Source organism: Dryobates pubescens, chromosome 29 (genome assembly GCF_014839835.1).
Source record: "Dryobates pubescens isolate bDryPub1 chromosome 29, bDryPub1.pri, whole genome shotgun sequence".
Taxonomy (NCBI): Eukaryota; Metazoa; Chordata; class Aves; order Piciformes; family Picidae; genus Dryobates; species Dryobates pubescens.
In genome coordinates, this window is record NC_071640.1 from 3955790 (window position 1) to 3971052 (window position 15263).

Here is a 15263-nt window from a genome sequence, read left to right on the forward strand (position 1 = left end):
TGGGTCTGAAATCATCTTGTTACTGCAGTCTAGCCCTACTTTCTCTCAGCTTAAAACCATTCCCCCTTGTCCTATTGGTAGACACCCTTATGAAAAGTCCCTCTCAAGCATTTCTGTAGGATCCCCTTGGGTATTGGAAGGCAACTATAAGGTCCCATTACCTACAAAGAAGGGCTTTCCCAAGAGGCAAGGGAAGAAGGCTTGGAAGTTTTGCCTTTCAAGTAAATAATTCAGACCCACAGACAATGTCTCTGTCTGCAGGAGTGCAGTGGCTCCAAAGGCAGTTGTTCTTCTGTGCCAAGATCAGACTGTGCAGAGCAAACACGCAGAGGACACGGATCAGAAGGTGACAACAGAGCTGGCAGGTAGAGAAAGCACTAGGCACAAATGATGGTTTATCCTGTGGTTTGATTATGAATGGCTTGGGGCATTAAGTCATTGGTATTGTGTGTTTCTAAGATGGATGATCAGATCATGCCACTTCAGAACAATTTACACAGCTGTCACATTATCTTTAAGACCATGGCCAAACCATTTCATTCACTCAGATTTCTGCTGTGAAGATCTTTGTGGCCCAGTCTTTTTACTCCAATGTATGCATAAGCCATAGTGTAAACATCTTTCTAATGCTGTGGGAGATTCTGCATTGTTTAAAAGGTAAACCCCACTTTGAAACTTGTGGGAAAAATCTGATTTTCCGCCTTTTCTTTGCCACCATCTAGCTGGGCATGAATGAGAATATTGTATGTGCATATCTTTAGGTTTGTTTAAAGTGCCACAGATGAAAGACTTGAGAATTAGATAGTGTTGGATGATAGATTGGACTCGATGATCTCAAAGGTCTTTTCCTACCTGGTTGATTCTATTCTATTCTAATTGCTTCTTGGCCCTAAGACTCTAACAAAATTACCAGAAATTACTGGAATTGCCAGAAAGGCCCCTTTCCAGAGGTCAAAATGTCCCCTTTCCAGAGGTCAAAATGTCCCCTTTCCAGAGGTCGAGTGTCCAACATTGTGGCCAACCACATTCACAACATTTGGCCACACCAACCCCATGCAGTGCTACAGGCTGGGGTCAGAGTGACTGGAGAGCAGCCAGGCAGAGAAGAACCTAGGGGTACTGGTTGATGGAGCCTGCAGTGTGCCCAGGCAGCCAAGAGGGCCAATGGCATCCTGGCTTTCATCAGGAACAGTGTGGCCAGCAGGAGCAGGGAGGTCATTCTGCCCTGTACACCACACTGGTTAGGCCACATCTTGAGTCCTGTGTCCAGTTCTGGGCCCCTCAGTTTAGGAAGGATGTTGACTTGCTGGAATGAGTCCAGAGAAGGGCAACAAAGTTGGTGAGGGGTTTGGAACACAAGCCTTAGGAGGAGAGACTAAGGGAGCTGGGCTTGCTTAGCCTGGAGAAGAGACTCAGGGGTGACCTTATTGCTCTCTACAACTACCTGAAGGGAGGTTGTAGCCAGGTGGGGGTTGGTCTCTTCTCCCAGGCAACCAGCACCAGAACAAGAGGACACAGTCTCAAGCTGCACCAGGGGAGGTTTAGGCTGGATGTTAGAAAGAAGCTCTGCACAGAGAGAGTGATTGCCCATTGGAATGTGCTGCCCAGGGAGGTGGTGGAGCCACCATCATTGGAGGTGTTCAGGAGGAGACTTGGTAGGGTGCTTGGTTGCATGGTTTAGTTGATTAGGTGGTGTTGGATAATAGGTTGGGTATGATGATCTCGAAGGTCTCTTCCAACCTGGTTTATTCTATTCTAACATTGCATAAAAATGAGCACCACGTCTGAAAAATACTCAGCCTCCACAGATGGCTTTGCTATGAAAGCTAGGAACTGACCCAGTATCTCTGACTGCAGTAAGAAAATGTTTCCTTTCCTTCTTACCTTCAGTAATCAAGAGATGGATTCCTTGAAGCTCTCTGCACGGAGGGCAGGAAGAGATCAGAGCCCGGCGTACCCCAAAATGGCGGGAAAAAGAAATCCCCTGGGGGGAAGGGGCTCGCGTTGCTCAGCGCTTCAGGAAGGTGAACACTCAGTTGCAGGATCTGGTGGTATTGGTCAAACACCACCACTTTTTAGCACAGAACTGCAATTTTCACTCATTTTTCGAAGTGATTTTGAAAATTGTGACCTAAGTATTTTTATTCACTAAGCACAAGAAAGCTGGGGAGGGACTTCTTAGGGGGTCAGGGAGTGATAGGACTCAGGGGGATGGAAAAAAAAATAGACAGGGGTAGAGTCAGGTTGGATGTTAAGGAAGAAGTTCTTCCCCATGAGGGTGGTGAGCCTGGCACAGGTTGCCCAGGGAGGTGGTGGAAGCCTCATCTCTGGAGGTTTTTAAGGCCAGGCTGGAGGTGGCTGTGAGCAACCTGCTGTAGTGTGAGGTGTCCCTGGCCATGGCAGGGGGCTTGGAACTGGCTGATCCTTGAGGTCCCTTCCAACCCTGACAATTCTATGATTCCATGCTTAAAGCATAGCAATCTCCTTTTGTACTTCTGACCCAACTCTTGGGAGCTGAGCATTATTTACCTTATTTATAGGTCCTTGTCTTTTTCTTTTTACCATGATTTCAGTTGACAGTCAGGTCAATGTTCACATCTTGTTCCTGTGAGAGCTGTAGGGGGACTCTCTCCAGGCTCCTGCCAAGGCCCTGCTGCCCAGGTGCCGGAAGGTTCTGTGGGAATCATTTTGGGGGTCTTTTTGTCCTTTCTGTTACAGAGAAATACTTTACTTTACGTCTTCTCCTTAGGATCTTTGCCAGGAGAGCACAACCATCAGATCTTGAATCTGTTGTCACCTCTGAATCTGTCCCGCAGTGAGACCTGTTCAGGGCACAGCTCTGGGGTGAGCAGCGAAGGAGCCAGCTCTGAAAGTCAGGTACAGCTGGCTCCTGCATTTTTTGGGGGGGATGATTCTTGGCTTTATTCCCCATGTTGAACTTATCACCCACACAGCACTTTTCTGATAATCATGACACTCTGCTCTGTCCCCAGTGGAGCAAAGTTGGCCGGCATTACGGAGGCTCCAGCACCTTCTGCCACTTCAGCTTGGCCATGGCGGAGCAGTGTCTGAGGGGAGAAGAGCTGCGAGCTCGACACCAGGCTGCCCTCCTCAAGCTCCGCAAAAAAGCTCTCCGGGAGAAAGCCAGAGCTGAGCTGGCCTGGCTGGACCACCAGAAATGGTGAGGGGGGGATGATGTGGGACAGAAAACCCACATGAGGGGGTCCGATCCTTTAGCCCTAGGTGGAGGTACCTGATCAAAGGAAGAAAAACTGTCCCAGGTTGGAAAAAAAGAGCAAATACAAAAGAATTCTCTTGCAGAGTAAGTGCAGGTGAAGCAGAGCAGCCGGCACTTTTGTTCCCTCCAGAGCACAGCTGAGCTCCCTGCTGCAGCCTCCCTGAGGTGTGGTGTGAGGTGTCCCTCAGCACCAACTGGGCTGAGGGGCTCTTGGGGATGGTGTGATCCCCTCCGGTGAGAGGTGTCCCTCAACCCTCACTGGGCTGAGGCGTCTTTAAGGGCAGTGCAAGACCTCCCTTCACACAGTGTCCCTCAGCACTGGCTGTGCAGGGGCCCCACCGGGAGTTTGAGCTCTCCTGGGACATGGTTGCCCTCACCAGTTTTTTCTGAGTGCTTGGGGAACCTGGCTGCCTCAGGAGAGGTCCAAGTGATACAGCCCCATGGTGGTGAGATGTCCTCCTAGTCTGAGAGAACTTTCTGCAGAACCTGCCATAGCTACCATGGCTTTTACAGCTGCATTGAGAGGAGCTTTGCTCCTGTCTTAGGCATTGCTTTCTGAAGAGCATTAAATCAATGGCATTTTAATGATCTGATTGTGATTCCCATCTTTCTCTGCTCTTCAGCTGTCTGGAAAACTTGCAAGACAGTAAGGGAGCCTCTGTCATGGCCACAAAGCAGCACAAAATCCTAATGGAGCTGAAACAGGAGCAGGTAATACTGCAGCAAGGGGAGCTGGATTTCACCTACTAAACAGTGGGAGGAGGCAGCATGGGGAGGTACTTGGAGCTGCTGGAGCAAGTGGGCTTTGTTTTGTGGGAAAAAAGAGGTCACTGGTGTAATTTCACACACTTTGCTTCCTACATTCAGTGAGATGGAGGTTTTGTGCCAAAGTCAGCAGTCTGTCTTAGACAAAACCCACTTACTTCTTTTTCTTTCTTTTTTTTCCTGTTACTCCACTGCTATTGTGGATTTTTCTATTTGTGCCACAACAAACAGGTCATATAATGTAAGCTTCCACTGATTTATGCAGATTTATGCTTCTGATGTTGAAATATATTAAATTATTCTGTCAGCTAATTTTACAGTCTCAATGCTCCCGCTACAGAGGAGTGCTGAGCTCATAGTTACACTTGGTAGACAGAAAATTGCTGTCCTACTATTCATGTAGTACAAACTTCACCTTTATTGCAAGGAATTCCTATGCAAGCAAGAGTGCAAACCACAAGCTGCTTGTAGTTTTGAGTGACCTGAAGATAATTCACTTCCAGAGGTCTCTCCTCTCAGCAATGAAACATCCTCTTGTCTGTCATTAGCTCTCAGAGGTAGCCACCAGTCAGCAGTAGGGAAAAATAAAACTGCAAAAATTTTCTTTAGAAAAAATAAAAGGAACAGAACCTGTTTGTTGTATTTCCACGTTGCCTTGTGTTCAGAAATACAATATACATTTTTAAAGCAGGTGTTTTTCCTCTGTTATCTTGGCTCTCTTACACTCCTTTCTCTTTCTGCTCTGTGCAGGCAGAAATCCAGCACCTGCAGAACATCTACAGGGCAGCCCATCAGGAAAGAAAGCTTTTATTAAAGCAGCAAAGAGAAATCTTAATGATGAGACACTCAACAGCACAACTCCAGGAAAAGCTGCACAATTTGACTGGGAAGCAAGAGGTTAAGTCACAGTCATTAGATGTCTTGGTGGGTGTTTTGAGCAGATAATAGCTAAGGTCAGAACTGACACTAGAACTAAGGAATTCAGGTGAAACTTTGGATTACTTTTTTCCTTTTAGCTTTCAAGGAGTCCAGCAACTAAAGACCCAACAGAGCTGAAGACAATGCCACTTATTTCTAGCCCAAAGTTACACTCCTCCTCAGCAAAGTCTACAGCTCACTCAGAAAGGCCTGATCCATCAGGGAACAAAGAGTGTTGTCTCCAGCTAAAGAATAAACAAAGCAGGAAATATGAGGGGTAAGTAAAATGCAATAGCTGAAGATAAAAACCTAGTCCAGTGGAGAAGATGGAAGCAGTTAAGTCCTGGATAATTATGTGAGCTTTAAATATCTCCAAGAGGGAGTTTTATAGGTTTTGAAAATCTCTGTGTTCAAGCAACTGGTGCACCAAGATCACTGCTTAGCATCCTGACTAATATTGTCTCTTTGTTACATTCTGCTCTCCACACCTCCAACCTACAATCTGGTGTTCCAAAGGGTAAATTCCTCAGGGCAGGGACCAGCCTATTGAAAGGTATGTGAACAGCTTCAGGTAAATTAAGTTGTCTGGATCCATATGTGGAGATCATTTCCATGCCACTTAGTGAATTCTTCAGCTAGAATATATTCATCACTTCAGCATATCAGTAAAAGCCAGTGTATTTAATTCAGCTTTTCCTATTCTTTAAAGAGAAGCACCCTTCTGTGCAGGGGGGAGAAAGTGTTTTAAGTGAAATCTTGATTTTAATCAGAAAGTTCTTTGAGTTAGTATTGATACTAACTTCACTGTTTAGCAGAGACCGCTTCTAATGTTATGAAATACTCCTGGTGGTTACAGGGAATTACTTTATGATCTCAGCACTTCTGTGTGTCATAGATATTGATTCCTTCAATAGAAGAAGCTCAATCTGAGCCTTAATCCTGAAATTGAGAGAGTCTGTGACTATGTATATCTGTCTGTGTCTATACACAGCTATATATCTGTAATCATCTAGTGCCGTGATTGGGATTCATCATGAGAAGTTGGACAATATGTTTCATACTGGGGGAAAAAAAAAGCCACATTGGTTTGCCATCATATTGCACGTGGAAGGGGCTGCACTGGGTAATAAACTATTACATCCTGCATGCAAAAAAAAAAAAGTAGAATAATATTTGCTCCCCAGGCACTTGTGCTTCCATTTAGAACAGCTCTGTGCTCCTCTGTTGGGTGTTAGAATCCTCTGTGCTTTATGAAAGGCTTTATATATTAATTTTAAACTCTGCTGGTTTTGTTCAAGCAGGTAAACATATTTCATGATGATTATGTGCAGTATAAAATGTTCAGCAGCGTTATCTAAGTCTGTAGGTCTGGGACTAGTGACTGCAGTGTTAGAAACAAATGTACCATTGCCACCAGGCCCAGGGAAGTTAATTTACATAGCACTAATAACCAGGATATCTTTTAATGATGCCACACAGCTGCTAATGATAATTCACATTTTCTTGATGGCTTTCAACTACAAGCTGAAAACACTTTGCAACTATATTAATTAGACTTCAAAACACTCATATGGAAGGAGCAGCAATGTATTGATTTAATTGGTGGAATTCACTCCTTTGTCATCCTCTGGCTCTAAGCCGCTGTATCACTTAACCCCTCAGAGCAGGCTTGAGTTTCACTCAAGGATTTAACCACAGAATGCTTTTGTACTACAACAGGCTTAATTTTATGCTTAAACTGAAGGTGGAGGTGTCATGTGAAATGCCCACAGTCAGAAGTAATGCAGGAGCTCTGTCAGTATTCTGAGAAAGGGCTACATCCCCATTTGCTTCCCACTGAGCCTGTGGAGCTGGGCAGTGCAGATGAGGACCCAGCAGTATCCACACTGTTCAGAACATTCTTCCAAAGCAGGCTCAGATGGATGAAAATCTAGTTTGCTTCAGAACAAAATAAACAAACAACAACAAATCCAGTCAAAGATAAACACATCTACATGAATTAAACCCTTCCTTTCATTCAGTGTTACCCAGACCTTCAGCAGACTGTTCAAGTCAGGTTTGTGCATTTACTTAAGCCCCCACAGGGAAAGGCTTTCAAATAAATCCCTGCATGGAGCTGATCTATAATTCATGGTGTTATTGATTACAAGTCACAGAAATCTTTAAAAGGTTTCTTGGCTGTGCTTTCACTTCTCATTGCTGACAAGCATGCTCATAGGAGAACAGTGACTATTGGCATCAGTCTAGAGCAGACAGGGCCTGGAGAAACTTGCAACGTGCCCAAATTGGCTGCTGTGTGGCTGTGTGGATATCTCTTTTTCTGTGTGGGCGTTAATAAGTAGGGCTGTAAGGGGATGGAAAAGCCTGGGAAATCCTTCCCCCCCCAAAAAAAAATGAAAGCAAACTGAAATAATAAACTAAATTACCAATGTGCCAAAAAAGCTGCTGGTTTAGGGGATGTAAATGGATGTTAAATACTGGAAACAAGGAATACAGAAACTTGTAGTTGTTAGAAATGGACAAACTATTAGCTAAGAATTCAGAATACATCTTAGACAGATTTGTCATGATAACTTAGACACAAACCCAACTCCCAGTCATTAATTCCTTGTCTGTTTACAGCTTTTCTACTGAGAACAAGAACACACTGGCACAGCATCAGAGACAGGCAGAGAATGCCTCAGGTTTGGAGCTGTCCCTTGATGTGCAAGGTCCTGATGCATCTGAAATGGTGGCCAAGAAATTCTGTGATGCTACTGGTCAAACCACAGACTCGGTCTCTGTGACTAAAGATTGCAAAACCACAGGTATCCAACAAAGAAGACAAACCGTGTTTGTGACCACTTAGTCAAGCTGAATGACTTAGGGTAGAAGTTGAAGTTTCAGCTGTTCTTTGGAACAGCTCAACTGATCTTTCAGAAGAGGACTGTTAGATAATTAGCTTATGAGAGAGAAATTGCGATGTTGATCTGTTCCTTGGTGTGTTTTGGCACCAGCACCTGTTCAGGATTAGCAAGAAGAAGGTGTAACAAGGGTGTGGAAAGGAAGGTGAGGCATTTAAAACCCCCGAAGTGTTAAGGGTGTTCTTTTTAAATGAACATAGATCAGCTGAAGATAGATTTTGACAGGGCATGCTAGAGCTATTTTTGTTCCCAGGTTTTATCCTCAGTTCATATTTCACTCTTAGTAGGATGTCTAAAAAAAATAAAATAAAACTGGACTAAAATAGTAGAGACTTTGATGAAAATATTTCAATCAAACTCTTATCAGCTATTTTGGGCATTTTTTTTTGTGTTTGCTGGAGTACTGAGTTCCTCATCTTTATTTGGCGTTGGTTGGGTTTCATGTATAAATGGTAATTAAAAAAAAATTGTCATAGTCCTAACTATATTTAATGATATTATTTTCTGAATGCAGTTTACATCTGAGGATTACTGAATTTGAACCCTAAATTACCCGTCAGCAACCTCTTCTCTAAAATATTTTTTTAGGCTATCTATCTTTATCTATTTATTTATTTATGTAAACATTTGAAATGTTCCAGTTAAAGAAGTGGAAGTGCCTGTCCCTCATGAGATCCATCAGGTGGGGGGCAGTCAGTGTCTGAAGCATTTGGACCACATTTCTCATGAAGCTTCTGATGAAGAACTGAATTTAAAAGCATTTCCCCAAGGATTAGCTTCCACTGAATCATCCTGCAAGTCAGACAACTTCTGTCTGAGATGTGAAAGTGCCAAATCAGACTCTTCACTCCCAGAATTTCAGAAAGTGTCTGCAGCTTGGATTGACATCTCAGAAAGCTCCACTTTAGACTCTGAATTAGAGCTGAGAAATGGAGAGGACACAGATGTCAGCATCCCAGAAGAGTTTGTCTGTGACAATGGTGCTGTGATTCCTCATGCTTCAAAAGAGACTCTAATTGAAATAAGTAATGGGAAGGAAATGTTACCCAGTGACAAACACAATGAATGTGAAGTGCCCAAAGATGACAGCACTGAGACTTCACTGCACTCTCAGAAATGTCCTGGAGATGTTTCAGATCACAGCTGCATTGATGATTTGTTTCCCTTCATTCCATCAGACACAGCAAATGCCTTCAGAGCAAAGTCAGCAGACTCCTTCCAGTCTGATAACCCTGCCAAGGAAGTGGATGAGCCTCATCTGGATGCCTCAGAAATCTACAGTGGAAAGAAAATCTCTTCTCAGGACATCACAAAACAGGGTAAAGATGCGGTTGCCAGCTCTTCAGGGAGTGCTGATGTTTATTCACCTAAGATCTGTGAACAGCAGAAACCCAGTCCTACAACTAGCAGAGTGAAAGAGGATGGTGACATTGACAGTTCTACTGTGTATCCACCAGCAGGCTCTTTGGAATGCCTAGATTTGGGTACTGGCCCACTTAGGGACACTGTCTCTTCGCCACCTGACAAAGATACTGCAAATAACATATTATTAGCATGTCTGCCTTCAAGAAACTTACCAATTTCAGGAGGCAAAAGCAATCATGCACAGCTTTTGAATGATAGACTCACACCCAGCAAACTCACTGCATCTCTGTCTGCATCCACACCAGGGATTTCTGAGGAAGTCCATACAGAAACCAATTCATTTGACTTTTTGCAAAGAGATCAGAATAACTCAAACACTGAGAAACAAGTCATAGAGGAAGCAAGGAGTGGACTGCTTTCTTCTGTCTCATCAAAAAAGCTGTTGTTTCAAGCTGAGAACTGCTCTTCCAAAGGTGAAGATGATACAATTTGCATAAGTGATGAGGGTCTCCCTCCAGCTGATACCTTGTCAGAAATACTATCTCCTGTTGATGAAGTGTTGTCCTATGGAAGTGCTGACTTGCCATCCTCTAGTAAAAAGGATTTGTCATTTCCAAGTGAGGAACTTCCTCCTCCCCCTTTTGGTGCAGATGTAATGAAAAATGATGGTTCTCCCTTCAGTATGGATGATTTCCCACCTCCACCAGAACAAATGGCAGTCTCAGAGTCTAGGCAGAGTAGGGATGAAGATATATCACTGAATATGGATGCATTACCCCCATTACCTGATAACACTCTGCCTGAGGAATTTCCACTGCTCAGTGGAGAGACAACAGACGCTTTTCCAGCTCAAGATGGTAGCCTCTCAGAACAATCTTTAGTTCAAGATATTTCCAGTACAAAGGATGCCTTATTGGAACACCAACAAGAATATGAGACATCTTCACAGCATTTGGAGTTTCTGGTACTTTCAGATCCTGTTTCTTCTGGTCAGACCAGTCAAAGTCCTGATTTTACGATGAAACAATGCAAAACATGCTTAACACTGCCCAAAGCTGAGGAGGACACTGATGACCCGTTACTATCATTTGAAGTTGGAGACAGAGTGTTAGTAAAGCAAACCAAGCCTGGAACCCTAATGTTCAAAGGACGGACTCAGTTTGATAGTGGCCATTGGGCTGGTGTTGCACTTGACAAAGCTGAAGGTGATCATGCTGGAACTTACAAAGGGGTGAAGTATTTTGAGTGTGCTCAAAACTGTGGTATCTTTGTCAGACCTGATGAGATTTCACACCTGATAGCAGCTAACAAAAATGGTTCCAAATCCACTAGGGATGAAGACTCTGACTCATGTGATGATGAGTCCTTCAAAGGAGAAGGCAAATACTCTGATGAGCAGGGAATAGGGCTTACAGAGAAGCAAGCAGAAGATACTAGCAGCACAGGAGGATCAGAGACAAAAGAAAACCAGTCCAGGTTACACACTGCGTTGCTGTCTGCAAAAGGGCAGAAGCTTCCACATTCTGACCAGTGCAAATGTAAGAAATTTCTCTGTCAAAATAACTTAACGTGCTTGGGATCAGGCACATTAAAACCAGACCTGACACAACTAAACCAAAGGAGTTTTGCAGGTGTGTTCCCAACAAAAACTAAGACTGGGAAATACAATGAGGTAAGCACAAGAAACAAACTTGCTGATGACATTGCAAGTGAACTCTGTAAAAAACTTCTGCTTGACACATTAATTGCATTTTCTGAAACAGCTCAACACAAATATAAAAGTGCCTTTGAAAATGATGTGATGAATTGTGGCAAAGGCATAAGACAAGAAGACAATCAGAGACTGTTTGTCCTCAAAGAAAATTCAGTTGCAGCCTTATCTGAACGATCAGCCAAGGTTTCTGATGTACTGCTGTGTGATTTCGATGCGCTCGGCCTTCGTGGCTGTCACACAGCAGCAGAAAGAATTGTATCTAAATTCATAGATGATGCAGTTAAAGAATATAAGAAGATTAAAAGAAAGCATGGATCAAAAGCAGACAAGATATTTCATTCATCTTCAGAGGCTTCTCCAACCACTTTGCCAGTAAGTACAGTCAGAAATGTTTTGTCTACTTAAGTGTTGGACCTGAAATTGGCTCTGGCGAAGCAAGCACTTGTGCTGCCCAGTTGTTTTTCATCATGAATAAAAAACTGCACCACATCAACTTCTGTCACCCCACTGCTCACTTAATGGTACCCATCTTTCACTGAAGGAATTACTCTGCAGCCAGTGGATAGTATGTGTAGGTGGGACAAGGGTAAGTCAGGTCGTAAGATCATAGAATGGCTTAGGTTGGAAGGGACCTCAGAGATCATCTACTCCAACCTCCCTGCCAGAGGCAGGGATGCCTCTCAATTAAATTCAGTTGCTCAAGGCCTTAACCAATCTGTCCTTAAACAGTGCCAGGCAGGAGGCATCCACAACCACTCTGGGCAGCCCATTCCAGAGTCTCACTACCCTCATACTGAAGAATTTTTTCCTAAGATCCAGTCCAATCCTGCTCTCCCTCAGCTTCAAACCATTCCCTTTTGTCCTGTCTCTAGGTATCCTTATAAGAAGTCTCTCCCCATCTTTCCTGTAGGCTCCCTTCTGATATTGGAAGGCAGTATAGCAATAACAAGTACAGCTACCCTGAACAAAGCAAATGGAACATTTTGTTGGGGGCTGTAAGTAAAAACAGATAAATCTGAGGGGGGAAATCGATTTTGATTAATTTCAAAGCAATCTGGGGTGCCTGACAGCTCCTCTGCCTGACCCCTTTGCATCTCCTGGCTCCGAGCCCTTCATCTTCCTGTGTTATCTCTGCAGGCAGCTTCTAGCAAAATCAGGACTCAGAGCTGCCAGACTCTCACTTTTCATTCAGCTCTCTGGGAGACTGGAAGCCCAAATGAAATGGGAGCTTTTGACACCTGCTGCTTCTAGTCCCACGGTGTCTCTCTTACTTCTTAAGTAGTCCATCAGGAATCCCCACCACAGAGAGTTTAAAACCAAACCAACCAAACAAAAAACTTAGCCCCTAAACCCCAAGACACTTGCTTTGGGGATAGGGAGGGTAGTCCCAATTTAGAACTGAAAGGTTTCAAAATGTCAGTTATTCACAGAACTGCAAGTGTGGAACTCTTTCTAATGCTGAATTCTACCAAACATAGTTAAAGTATTTTTTTGTTTTAGTTGAGAGTTTCTTTGAGCCCATGGATAACAAGATGTTCTTAAGTGGAACTTTAATCAGTTGCTAAAAAGCACAATGCCTCTAAAAATTGTGTGCGAAGAGGCAGCATATCACCTGGCTTTTTTGTTTCTGGTTTTTTCTCCTCTCTACTAAAGCTCCTCATAAAAATCCTTGATGCTGGCATTTTTGGAAGCTCTGAAGACTTTGATCAGCCTAATTGTGACCAGCATGTACCAGCGAGACAAACACAAAAGCAGTACCTGTACAACTTAGATCAGTGGCACTCAGCTCCTTGGAAGAAAACTGTGGAAGTTCCTCTTGTGATCCCACATCACAGTTCATATGTTAAGAAACTGTCTGCTCATGCTGTAGATGAATTGTGGACCCCAGAAAACATCTGCTCACAGTTCAGGAGAATCAGTATGCCAAAGCACTTTGAATGCAATGATCCCCCAGGGAATGATTTGGAAGCAGAAAGCAAGAGGATATATAATCAGGTATTTTTAAAGCACTAATTGTTATTAAACTTGTCAAAGTATTCTGACTCATAGTATTCACTACTGTTCAGTACTTAATATTGCTCTAGCTGCTAACACTAAATACAACTAAAAGAACATTGAAAGGATTATTGCAAAATACTGGGTTTGGTAATCAACTGAAAATAATTCTACTAGATTAGATGTCCTTGCTGTGAAAGAAGACTTTTGCCAGAACTGCTCAATCACAACACCCTGAACACCAACCCCAGTGTCTGATTTGGGTCTGTTCAGACAAAAACAAGCTTCTTGGAAAGCAGCAGTTCAAAGAGTCCAAGTCTCCTGCCTTGGATGTCTTGCTGAGTTGGGAGAGATCTTCATGTTCCTCAGCATCCTGAAACCAGGGAGTTTTAGGGTCCTTTAACCTCCTTCTGCAGGCAGAAGTCCACAGCAGAGTCTCTTGTATAAGCTATCCATGCTTAGTGTTCACACATAGTTGCCCACTGTCCCCTGCTGTACAAGTTTATGTGCTCTGTAGACAATGCTTATCATGCCATCAGCCTCAGGAACATCAGTGATGCAGGTAATGGTAGGAAATTTTTCAGTGAGATGCAAACCTCTGCTGTCAGCAGCCCAACATCCTGTGGAAGCACTGAGAAAACTTCTGAAAGGGCATCAGTGAGAAATTCAGTTGATGTCAGCACTGTGTCTTTGTTGTTACAGGTTATATTTGATTTGACCCGTGAGCTGCTATGTGCAAAATACCAGGTGACTGCAAAGACAAACACATTTCCATGGATGAAGGAAAACTTGGGATCTCAGTGTTCCAGGCATCTCTGCAGAACAGATGTCAGTGATGTCAAGGTACGTTCTGGGAAGTATAGTAACAAGGGTCAGTGAAGACAGCAGAATCCTAACACCACAAAGACCAAAATGTGAACTTTAGGAAGATGATGGCAGTGATGAGGTGATTAGAGGAGCAAACAGCATTGCTCTGAATGCTGGAATAAACACAGACTGAGATAATTAAATCTTCTATGTCTATAGAGGTTGCTCTGTAGAGGAAAGGAAACTGGGCTTTTGCACCTCCTCATTATGACTGTCTTGGGTCTAACCTCTACATTAGTCTTTTGGCTTAATCTTATCTTTAAAATGTGTTGATTGGCCAGTATTGATCAGCTGCTTCTAGACCACTTCCCTACAATTTAGGCTGCTTCTAGATTTCAGACTGGATCTTCACACTGCCACCTGTCACTCATTTGCAACCTTGACAGCGACAGAAATCCTGTGAGAATTAATTTCAGATTGTTTTTTTTTTCTTTTGTAGATGTTTGTTCAGGGTGAAATTATTAAAATAATGAATCTGGAAAAGAATGACTTAGAAATGAAAAGAAAATTCCTTAGTATGACTAAGTATGGAAACTGTAAGAGAGACAGAGTGGACCTTATTCTGGTAAGCAAACTTCCAGAAGAAGATTTGTTTCCTTTCTCTAGGTTTAGAGCAGAAATTCTCCTGCTTCTGTGAGAATCAAGTTTAATTAAAGTAACTTCAGAATTTCAAGTTATTGCCTTCCTTTTCCATGCACTTGCAATACTAACCATGGCATCATTGAATCATTTTGATTGGAAAAGACCTTTAAAGATCCACCATTCTCTAGAGCTACCAAGTCTGGTGCTGAAGCGTGTTCCTCAGCACCACATCGCTGTGTCTCTTAACCACATCCAGAGACAGGGATTCAGCCACCTCCCTGGGGAGCCTGTTTCAGTGTTTGAGAAACCTTTCAGTGAAGAGATTTTTATTTTTTTACTAATGTCCAACCTAAAGTTCCCCTGGTGCAACTGGAGGCCACATCTTCTTGCCCTCCCTAGTTACTAGGGAGAAATGACCAACACCCACCAACAGCCTCTTCAGGGAGTTGTAAAGAGTGAGGTCTCCCCACACCCTCCTTTCTCCCAGACTTAACCCCAGTCACTTCAGCTGTTCCTCATCAGACCTGTTCTTTAGGCCATTCACCAGCTTTGATGTCCTCCTCTGGGCAATAATGCAGTATTTCCAGTCCTTGTGAGTGGTTTGAGTTCAATAAATTACATTAACAATGCATATCTAAAGTTGCTGGATTAGGTACAGTGTCTTAGCACCTTTCAGAACCGACCCTGCTCTTATTCTGGAAGGAAACATTCTTTCCCATATTGTATTTTCAGATTCAGGAGCTCTGCAGAGAAGAATCTCAGTGGACTCACTATGATGATGATGAATTTACTGTGAAGATGAGAATGGCTGAAGACATATTTGATAGCTTGATCCTTGACACAATCAGAGTTCTCAATATGATTTACCTGAGAAAAAGCCTGTGATTAGAAGCTTGTTCTGAAAGGCCCTGATGGA

General features: G+C 43.3%; 2 protein-coding genes across 2 annotated transcripts; both read left to right on the forward strand.

Moving 5' to 3' along the window:
- The first annotated feature begins 728 nt into the window (after positions 1 to 728).
- CCDC187 (coiled-coil domain containing 187) lies at positions 729 to 4948 on the forward strand. Its single transcript, XM_054174177.1, has 5 exons — positions 729 to 743; positions 2719 to 2877; positions 2994 to 3181; positions 3862 to 3949; positions 4754 to 4948. Exons 1-5 carry the CDS (start codon positions 729 to 731, stop codon positions 4946 to 4948), a joined length of 645 nt encoding a protein of 214 aa, XP_054030152.1.
- Positions 4949 to 10163: 5215 nt separating this feature from the next.
- LOC128898638 (uncharacterized) lies at positions 10164 to 13777 on the forward strand. The gene is made up of 3 exons (XM_054174178.1): positions 10164 to 11275; positions 12557 to 12898; positions 13601 to 13777. The coding sequence occupies exons 1-3, from the start codon at positions 10208 to 10210 to the stop codon at positions 13775 to 13777; spliced, it is 1587 nt and encodes a 528-aa protein (XP_054030153.1). The 5' UTR covers positions 10164 to 10207.
- The last annotated feature ends 1486 nt before the right edge of the window (positions 13778 to 15263 follow it).

Bases quoted from the DNA above. Each gene is read 5' to 3' on its own strand.
- CCDC187 (XM_054174177.1), top strand. The intron at 2,878-2,993 runs GTACAGCTGGCT...CTCTGTCCCCAG, and splicing joins GAGCCAGCTCTGAAAGTCAG to TGGAGCAAAGTTGGCCGGCA. The intron at 3,950-4,753 runs GTAATACTGCAG...TGCTCTGTGCAG, and splicing joins TGGAGCTGAAACAGGAGCAG to GCAGAAATCCAGCACCTGCA.
- LOC128898638 (XM_054174178.1), top strand. From the start codon at position 10,208: ATGAAACAATGCAAAACATGCTTAACACTGCCCAAAGCTGAGGAGGAC. The intron at 11,276-12,556 runs GTAAGTACAGTC...TCTCTACTAAAG, and splicing joins CTTCTCCAACCACTTTGCCA to CTCCTCATAAAAATCCTTGA. The intron at 12,899-13,600 runs GTATTTTTAAAG...TTGTTGTTACAG, and splicing joins GCAAGAGGATATATAATCAG to GTTATATTTGATTTGACCCG.